General features: G+C 29.7%; 1 protein-coding gene across 1 annotated transcript; it reads right to left on the reverse strand.

Annotated features, from left to right (window-relative positions):
• Positions 1–1,599: 1,599 nt before the first annotated feature.
• On the reverse strand, positions 1,600–2,406 carry LOC119688779. The gene is made up of 2 exons (XM_038103445.1): positions 2,026–2,406; positions 1,600–1,950 (listed from the first exon to the last, which is right to left on the reverse strand). The coding sequence occupies exons 1-2, from the start codon at positions 2,404–2,406 to the stop codon at positions 1,600–1,602; spliced, it is 732 nt and encodes a 243-aa protein (XP_037959373.1).
• Between the last annotated feature and the right edge of the window lie 9,007 nt (positions 2,407–11,413).

Here is an 11,413-nt window from a genome sequence, read left to right on the forward strand (position 1 = left end):
CTTATTATTTAATTGATACTATAAACTTCAGATTGTTTGTTTTAAATTTTTGCTACGTAGTCAATTTAATATTTCAGGTCTAACTAATGATGTTTATATATGTATGTGCTTATACATTATGTTATTATATTCGTGTGTCATTATAAATAATTACTCCTAAAATTTTTGTCGCCATATGTTATTACGGCTACATATGTTTAAATCAAATATTTCACAGTTAAAAATTATGAAAAGAAAATAAAAATATTGCTGGAATTAAAGTATTCAAAAAAATTATATTAAAAATAATGCATACATCTTTATTTTATAATAATGGTTTTTATATATTTTTTTATCAGACTATAGGTCACTTTTTGTTGAATAATTCAATGTTTGTAGGAATATAGACAATAAAATAAAGATGATGATGTATGGTAAATATAGTTTTATTAATATTAATTTATGTTGAAGGAGATCAAGGAGAGAGTCGATATATATGATATATTAAAACATATTAAACAAACATTGATAAAGAAATATATAAAAACCATTATAAAAAAACAGGTCGATAAATGAATTCAAAATTTTATTGCTTATTTTATTTATATAAAGAATTGTAAAAAATTTTTGAAAAAAATATGTTAAAATAATAAATAATTTATAAGTAACAACTTTAAGAAACAATGAAACATGTCACAAAAATGTTCAAATTGGTTTTTGTAGTACAGATTGCATTTGGACAATGTCACAAAAATTTCCAAAGTCGTTTTTTTTCAGTTAATGTAATATTTATAAAACAAATATTAAATTTAAAATATAAAATATCATGAAATGATTACTATATATGAAATATGTAACGACAATACCTTAATCTGAAATGGACTTACAATATAGTGAAAGTAAAAAAACTTTAAATTATTCAAAGAAATACAAATAAATATATATATAAAATATTTCAAAGTTTTAGATTAAAAATCTTATTTAATAAAATCATATTCTTGATTTAAATAATTATTGAAACTATTTTAACTTTTTAAGTACTTTAATATATAGTTTAGTTCAATATAAGCAATGAGTTACAGAAACTTAATAAATTATCATTTGCAAAAATAGTTAAATGGGTTTAATCATATGCCAAATATGAATTAGTATTAATTGTAAATAAAATAAAACTATAATTTCACATTTTAATTCAAATTATTAGCAAAAAACATATAAACATAATTTTAAATTTATCAAATATAAGAAAAAAAAATGTCATGAAAAACTAAGCCTAAAGCAAAATAAAATTTTTCCATTTCGTCAATAAAGTGTGTGTTTTTCTAGTTAATAATAGGAATTAAAAATAGAGTTCAATATTGAAACCAGTATATATATTATTACTTACTTCCTATGATGTTTGGTACCTGTTGGTTTTTGCATATGATTTTCCTGATTATAATTATGGAAATTTGCGCCTTCTATATTCGATGACAAAAAATTATTCATCACAGGAACAAAGGATGTTAAAGGTGTTGTTCATCATATTATTCGAAAATCATTAAATAGATGGTCCTAGAGGTCTCGGTAAAACAGTTGTTTGGTGTTTGGGTTGTACGCAGTGCCGTAGCTATAGGTGCTTTATTGCTTTATTGCTTTATTTGAATGCGAATTTGGTTTTGCGCCGCCTTCGTCCTCATCAGATGAACATAAATCAATTGTATCAACAAGTATTTGGTTGGCTGCTGATTTCTCGCATTTTGCATTATGACTATTTTTGAGGATTTTTTTAATATTCAGTTTTGAACCACTATCCATAGGTGACTTATTTGTTTGTTTAACTTCCTGATAATTAAGTTTCTTGATTCGTACTTTGAGTGGTCGACACTGTTTAATGAGTTCCCCATTGAAGAAATCAAGATCCTCTTTACGGTGACGTTGTAAATGCTGACGTCGTGGATATTTATATATATGATACCATCCTGTTGGATCCTGTTGTTTTTTGTAAGTTATTCGAATATTTTTTTTTTGGACATACTTTTTATCAAAATATTTTGGCCTTTGTACACCTTTCAATAACAATGGTGCTTGACAAAATCGATCCAAATGAACGAGACGTTTAGTGATATAATCTGTTGTAACGTTCGCTTCTGTAGCACGTATTAACAGTTCACCAGCAGGTGATGTTAATGGAATTGTTGGGCATCGTGCTAGGGGTTGAACGGCCCGTTTACGTCTTCGTAAATGCATTGTTTTGTGCAGTATCATGAAATCATCTCTTGCAGGACTGTCATGTTGCTTAACTTTGTTTAATGTTAATGCTTCGTCACATATTAAACCAAAATTTGATAAAAACATATTACGTTGTTCATTGGATTCTAGTGAGTTACTTGGTTCTAATTCTAGTGAGTTTATTGGTTCCAAGGTGTCAAGTGATATCATTGCCATCATCAAAAGGTGTGTTTTCGTCTTCCTGTGGATTGTAAAGAAAGTCGAAATAAATTTTTAATTTAAAAACTCAAATAAGGAAATGTCATATTTAAGCATTTAATATAGTTTGAATGTTTTATGTTTTCGATAAAAGAATTTTTGTGCCTACTATTTTTATATATGAACAGCAGATAGAATCAGCACGATAGAGACAAATACCATTAGCTGCGTTTTAGCCAACAATGATCTGGATCTTCTTTGCTGAAACGATACTTATCACATGTCAAAGTAATTGGCAAAGCAACAATCATGTCAGCTGTTTGGATTCGTTTTGATGTTTTGTTTTGATTTGTGTGAATAATTTTGGCGCCAAAAGAATAATATGGCAAAAGTGGAAGCCCCGAAAATATTTCCGTTCGTGATTTATTGCAAAGACAGTAGACATTTTAGAATAAGTGCTTCACACTATGGCAAGGAGGCTTACTTCAATAGGAATCATTATTATGGCTTAATCTTGCAGGCAAATTGCCTTTTCATAGACGTGCATGTTAGAGAGCCTGGTTCCTTACACGACAGCCGAGTTTTATGTAGATCGCAACTGTATAGTACAGCATCACCAAAGAAATTCCCCAATTATTCTTTCCTTTTAGTTAATTCTGCACATCTGCCGATTTGCATGTAATGCATTAGAAGGCAAGAATTGTCATAGAAAACACACTTGATCATATGAAAACAAGGTTTCGTCGATTGTTACATTTTATGGAACAACAAAGAACACCTTCAATAACAAATTTTATTATGTGTGCATACATATTGCATAATATATGTTGTACACAGAATGATGCAGTTCATAATGAATTCATTCAGAATAAGTATATCCACGAGGAATACATAATAAGTCCTCAATATCGTGAAGTGGATGACATATGGAATTTAGTTAAGCGATATATAATTGATACTGGTGTCATAACGACTCATGGTTAACATCGAATAATTTCATACTGATTCATTTAGAAATGAGTTTTAAAGAATTCTGACGAATAAAGCATATTTAACAAGTAAATTACGTGTTCTTCTGTTCTAATTAAATAAAAGAACTTAACTTAATTTCCATATATTCATTTCAAATTATTTGATTTTAATAAATAATCAAACAATATTTTCAATAATAATTAAACATGAATTATTAAAGTAATTATTTTAATTAGTGTAATAATTAAAACATTACATCAAACAAAGAAATATATAATAATGACATAATAAACAAATATATAAATAAAACAAATAATAAATAAATAGTAATGTAGTTTTGTTTATATTTTTTATTACACCGTATCATATGTTAAAATCGCATTACCAACGACATTTTCATTAAAATATATTCCACTTTTATTTTCTACATACTTTCCACATTGAACCAGAATATGAACCTGATCAATTGGGGTTCACCCCATTGTTATTGTTTTGCTAGTAAAATTGGTTGAAACGCAGCTCTTGTATATGCATTTTTTGTTTTCTAACATTTGTAGTCAACATTCAGAGCTTCCTGGAGAAACCGACTAGATCGTTAAAAAAAAAACACAAAAGAGCTTCTAAAAAGCGTAAAACCACCAAATCTCCAATTGTGTCACGAACTCTTAAGAAGATGACACAAAAGTAATCTAATGAAACGGTAAAGCCATCAATCAAGTTACGACTACCACCAATTATGGTAAACATTTCCGACAACTACAACGATACAAAAAAAATAATGTCACAAAAAAGCAAAAATAAATCATCAACATTACTCTTGACTACAATTTAAAACCAAGAAATCTCTGGACATGTTCTTCTTAACATTTAAGTCTACTGAAGATACGAATAAAATTAATGAAATTAAAGAGATCTTAACACGATTGTAACTATAGAAGCAATAAAACCTTCAAAACTTATTCCACAGTGCATCAAATGCCTATCCTTTAACCATACCAGAAACTACTGTCAAAAGCAACATAGATCTGTGAAATGTACAGGAAAGCATGAAACTATAAATTGTGAAAAACCTGATGATAGTCACCCAAAATGTCAACTATAGTGAGTAACATCCAGCGTCATATCGGTTGTGTTGTAACAAAGGAGCTACGAAAACTAAGAGACCAAAAAACAAATAAAGCTCCTGCCCCAGTTCAATCAAATAATATCAAAAGATCCATACCACATACAAGCATTAAGCATTATCAAGAAAATAAACTCTCAACTGATGAGTTCCAAAAGAGTGGTTCCAAAATCCTAATAACGTCCATTTATAGTCCACCAACTGATACTTATATTATAGTACTGGCCAACTGATACAAACAAATTAAAGATGTCATTTTCATTTTAAATAAAACCCATTCTATATAACATTCTATATACGCAACCCAAACCAACATTAATGTACCGTCCAACAGATTGGAATTATTTTAAGAACCAAATAAACATTGATGACCTAGAGAGCAAAACGCATAGCTTTACTAGCTTGATTTAAAAATAGATGTTGCGCAGTTCAGCAGAATAGTAAGCAATTTGATAAGATATATCCAACCGAAATTTTAAACCTATCCTGTAATAACAGAAAACTTCGCAAATCACGTTTAATGCAAGATAAAAGAAACCTTAATAGGACCCTCAAAAATTGAGATAAGAAATCTAAAACCGTGAAAATGAAACTGATGGGAAATATATTACAACCTTGACATATGATAGTAAAACTAATTATTTTCTCTGGAAAGATAGGAAAAAATATCACAGACTCAATTCCCATATTTCTTCCTTTTTTATTTGGGCAAAAAAACGTTATTGTATAGGCACTCGAAATCCAGCACATAGAGCCAAATAACAATCCAGGTAATGAAGCTATTTTGCTGATAAAAAACAAAGAAGTTGGTGGAGAAATCAAGAAGCGAAAGTGAATTGTTGAAAAAGCTACCTCCAAAAGGTTTGTACAATTATTTCAAGCGGGAATAAAATCAAATCATGTCCCAAGTTATTGGACAGTTACCGAAGTGGTGATGGTTCTGAAACCAGACAAGGATAAACATTCTCAAGCTTCGTATAGACCACTCTCGCTCTTGCCATCCATAGAAAAATTATTTGAAAAGCTCATTTGTAAAAGACTTGAAAAAAATAGTTTGCAAAGAAATTTTATTCCATATCATCAGTTTAGATTTCGTAAAAAACACGCAACGATCAAGCAAATGAATAGAGTTACGCACGAAATCGAAAAGGCCTTAGAAAGCAAGGACACTTGTTCAGATGTGTTTCTTGATATCTCAACGGCTTTTGACGGCGTCTGGCATTCTGTCCTTGTATATAAGCTAAACACTATTCTGCCACAGCAATACTGTGAACTACTGGAATCGTATATTGGCAAAAGGTACCACCGGGTTAAATTACATACTAGGCACATTGTTCTATCTGCTATACACATATGGCTTGCCAGTGAGGTATATTGTGTTTTGTGGAAACTTTTGCAGATGGTAATAATGGCTACAGATCCAAACAACGGTGTCTGTCACAAAGCTATAAACCGCTCTTCAAGAAATTGAACAATGAATTAATAAATGGAAACTGATAGTAAATAGTTCAAAATTTAACCACTTTACTAACAAATTTGTAGACTTTACTAACAAAAAAGAAATTCCAATTCCATTATTTTTAAATAGCGGAAAAATTCCAGTTGTTAATTCGAAATATCTGGGTATGAGCTTAGATGCCAAACCAAGATGGAAAGCTCATGTTAAAAAAAAACTAACTAATATTAAATATAAAAGGTTAGCTTGGTTTGTTAGAAGGAGATCTAAGGTATCTCAGCAGAACAAGCTTATGATACACAAACAAGTCTTCAAGCCTTTATGGCTCTGTAGTGTCCAAACAAACATATAATAAATATAATACAAGGGTTCACAACAAAACAAAGCACTTAGGGATGCAGTGAATGCTTCGTGATATGTGCGAAATACTGATCTACATCGCGACCTTGAAACACCTACTGTGAACCAAGAAACACAAAAGGCTGCTAAAACATATTGTGACAGGCTGCGTTAACTTTTAAACAGAACTATTCCGGCGATACTTTACGATGTTACACACAGACACTTAAGTCGTTTCAAGTCAAAGGACCTATTGAGACGTTTCAACCAGAGATGACTAGTTCAGATCTATATGCTCGCCTTAGAAAGGTAATATTACTTGTAATATATTAAATTAAAAAACCTCTTGTTACCTCTTGTCAATATGACTAGTTGTTGTTAATTTAAACTCTACACTTTGTTTAAATGTAATATAAAAAAAAATATATATATATTTTTAAAGGTTATATATAAACAAATTAGTTATACAATTAAATTTTAATAAATACATGCCATTGCAATCACATATCATTTTAGACATATATTTAATGACATAACTGATCAGTAAGATACATATTCAATTTTCAATTGCTAGTATAAACCTATACTATATATATAAACTACAAGAAATATAAAAACCGTAATTGTAAAGATTTTTTGTTTTATTATACATATAATAATTTTAAAACTAATTTTATTGAAAATGGTAAGAATATTTCAAAATAATTTGGGAAATGTTATTCGTACTAAATTAATGTTTTTATCACACATTTTTTTTATAATTTTATTTCTTTATCATCACGAACATGAATAACCACTGACATATATTTTAATTAACGCATCCATATCTGTTATTCCACATATACCAGGTCTGTTCCACGAGCTACTCGTTGTAACTTTGAGTAACTATGTGTAGTTACTATGTGTAGTGCGTTCCACCAGCAAATTTTCGAGTGAATGAGAGTCTCTGAAAGAGCGTAACATCTCTGTCGAAATTTGAAAATGCTACACAGACTTTACTCCTACATTTTATTTCAAGTAAAATTTGTGTTGAAGTGGGAATCAGCTGTTGTGCTTTGAATTTAAATTTTTATTTGTTTATTTGCGCGGCACTGGTGTTCTCACCAGATTTTATACAAAGCTGTTCCATTGAAATCTGCGTAATGAGCGTAATTTGACATTTTATTAGTGTTGCGCTCTCAGTTTGTACTTTACTTGTGTTTTACATGAGTTTTACTATGGGTAGCTTGAGGAACAGACCTACTGTAAAACAATTGTGCAAAACACTTATGTCAAAAATATAAGTAAAACTTAAATGCAAAGTTTACCTTCGTTCTTCATTGTTGTCCGGGAATTTATAAAGGGACTTAAAATTTTCACATCCTATCGCACTTTTTTCCCCCATTTTTTTATATGTGGTATATCATAAAATTTATTTTCACAGCTTATTACTTATTAAATGTATTAACAATACAATATGCTACTACTTGCGATTTTAAGTACTTTTTGTTGAGTAATTGCGCCGTAAATTTTGTACCAAAAATATTTTGTCAAAATATCAGAACACAAAAATATAACCACACTCTTTTTTACGATCGTCGTGGTAGATTTTTCCAAATATTCCGTTCTCAAGAGTACCTCAAAAAGGTGAATTGGTGAATAATTTCAGTGATTTCGGTTAGTGTTAGTGCTTTTTTCACTCTATGTTAGTGCATCTTGCTCACACCTACCGATAAGATAAGTGGCTTCATTTCTACATTTCTTATTTTATTTTTTTATTTCACTAGTAATGCACTATTTGTTTAGTTTCACTTTTTTATTTCTTTTATTTTATTTTTTACCCACTATTTTAACATATTTATAAACCCTTCTTTTAGATCTTGTTTTCTCTAATTCTCTATATTATTTGATCTTGTTTCACTTTATCATATTTATGTACTATATTTTACACTATAATGTGCATACCTGTATTACTGCTGTACCTGTCTAGTTCCACTTGGTCTATTTTATAATACGTAAACTTTAAACAATAAATTATTAGTAAACTTTAAACTCTATTTTAAATTCGATCCTTCTCTCAACGCACGTGGTACGCATTTGTGTGAAGCGACAAGGAATTTCACAACCAAAAACGTGGTGGTTTAGTGGGTTTCTTCTTGTTAAGCCGTTCATTAGTGCCGCGTGTTGCTTTGTCACGCATGTTGCTATTTTCTGTTGATGCTGTCTTGTAGCACATTTCTCAAATTCTTTTGGTGCTGTTTTGTGCCATATTTTGGATTTTCTGTTACTGTTGTTTTGCCCCACCTTATTTATTTATTTAAGTAATAGGCTATTGAAGCACCGCGACCTAAAAGATCTATTGTGAGCCTAAAGGCCCAACTAAGACAATTTTAGACTATATATAAATCTTGTAATTGCTGTGGGCTTAATTTTACCTATTTGACATGGGACTAATATCCCGCTTCCAAGGTAATCGAGTCTACGTCTTGCAACCGCTGGGCAGTTGACAAAGACAAACAAAGATTTTTTTAATACTTGGCTAAGTTTTGATGGATGACAACAAACGGTTAATATACCATATGTTGAATTTCATCACGTCAACAAAATATTTAAATTTTATATTAGAATCATTTATAATCTATACACAATATATCATATACAAAAAAATGTAGTATAAGTTTAGCATGTGAAATCTATTATGATTACACATACTATATATAGATAAACATTCGAACTCGAGTCAAGCAGAAGTAGAGTATGAACTGAGAGCGAAAGCAAAAAGAACCCCATTTTAAGATTTTTACATAAAACTATATGGAACCGCTCTTTGTGAAGTCAAATAAAAGAAGTACAAAAATTTTTTAAACCGTTTACTTTATTGATTTATTTCATTCTATACTAAATTTTCTGATTAGCTTAATCTCTTTGCATTTCAGATATTTCAGTTACTGCATAAATTCATATTCAAAACAAAATAATTTATATGTTGTCGAAAATTTTTACTAGAACTAAAATATTCGAGTTAAGTCTGTATATAGTTTTATCAAATGGACAGGAATGTCCCGATTTCATAGATCTTCTACTTAACTTAAAAATGTGTTGGTGAAACACACTTAACAGCTCCTGGAAGAAACCTATGCTTATACTACGCATATAATTCTGCAAATATTAATTTAATATAAATGTTAACACCAACTGTTATATTTGTTGGGAGAGTAAATGTTCTCAGTATCGCCAAACTAATATGTAAATATATTCTAGCTCCCAACACTTAAAAAGGATATTCAGACATATCTCGACAACAGAATACCAACGCCCCTTTTTAATTCTTTTTCGATAATGTTATATGAAAAATATGAAAAAGTAATATAAAATTCAAGTAAAACTTATTCTCATATTTAATTTTTATTTCCATAAATATTTCTTTACTTATTACTTTTTACTGCAATAAGTTAATGTTCACTGAATACCGTATACCGAATACCGAGTACCGAAGAATTCTCAACGTCCTTCAACAAAGTGATGAAATAGGACATTGGAAATATGTACATTACAACTTTCGGGTTTATATCATATTTAGTATAATTAATTTTATATATATCTTTAATTTATTTATTATTTAAATTTGTTGTAGTTAAAATTAAGTTGAAATTGTGATACCTTATTTCTAAAAGAACTAAATATTAAATTACAATATAAAACATGTGCTTCACAGTTAATTTTAATGTTTTAGTTGAATTACTTTTTTGTGCACATAATTTGTAAAAGACTTGAAAAAAATAGTTTGCAAAGAAATTTTATTCCATATCATCAGTTTAGATTTCGTAAAAAACACGCAACGATCAAGCAAATGAATAGAGTTACGCACGAAATCGAAAAGGCCTTAGAAAGCAAGGACACTTGTTCAGATGTGTTTCTTGATATCTCAACGGCTTTTGACGGCGTCTGGCATTCTGTCCTTGTATATAAGCTAAACACTATTCTGCCACAGCAATACTGTGAACTACTGGAATCGTATATTGGCAAAAGGTACCACCGGGTTAAATTACATACTAGGCACATTGTTCTATCTGCTATACACATATGGCTTGCCAGTGAGGTATATTGTGTTTTGTGGAAACTTTTGCAGATGGTAATAATGGCTACAGATCCAAACAACGGTGTCTGTCACAAAGCTATAAACCGCTCTTCAAGAAATTGAACAATGAATTAATAAATGGAAACTGATAGTAAATAGTTCAAAATTTAACCACTTTACTAACAAATTTGTAGACTTTACTAACAAAAAAGAAATTCCAATTCCATTATTTTTAAATAGCGGAAAAATTCCAGTTGTTAATTCGAAATATCTGGGTATGAGCTTAGATGCCAAACCAAGATGGAAAGCTCATGTTAAAAAAAAACTAACTAATATTAAATATAAAAGGTTAGCTTGGTTTGTTAGAAGGAGATCTAAGGTATCTCAGCAGAACAAGCTTATGATACACAAACAAGTCTTCAAGCCTTTATGGCTCTGTAGTGTCCAAACAAACATATAATAAATATAATACAAGGGTTCACAACAAAACAAAGCACTTAGGGATGCAGTGAATGCTTCGTGATATGTGCGAAATACTGATCTACATCGCGACCTTGAAACACCTACTGTGAACCAAGAAACACAAAAGGCTGCTAAAACATATTGTGACAGGCTGCGTTAACTTTTAAACAGAACTATTCCGGCGATACTTTACGATGTTACACACAGACACTTAAGTCGTTTCAAGTCAAAGGACCTATTGAGACGTTTCAACCAGAGATGACTAGTTCAGATCTATATGCTCGCCTTAGAAAGGTAATATTACTTGTAATATATTAAATTAAAAAACCTCTTGTTACCTCTTGTCAATATGACTAGTTGTTGTTAATTTAAACTCTACACTTTGTTTAAATGTAATATAAAAAAAAATATATATATATTTTTAAAGGTTATATATAAACAAATTAGTTATACAATTAAATTTTAATAAATACATGCCATTGCAATCACATATCATTTTAGACATATATTTAATGACATAACTGATCAGTAAGATACATATTCAATTTTCAATTGCTAGTATAAACCTATACTATATATATAAACTACAAGAAATATAAAAACCGTAATTGTAAAG

Source organism: Teleopsis dalmanni, chromosome X (genome assembly GCF_002237135.1).
Source record: "Teleopsis dalmanni isolate 2A chromosome X, ASM223713v2, whole genome shotgun sequence".
NCBI classification, from domain to species: Eukaryota; Metazoa; Arthropoda; class Insecta; order Diptera; family Diopsidae; genus Teleopsis; species Teleopsis dalmanni.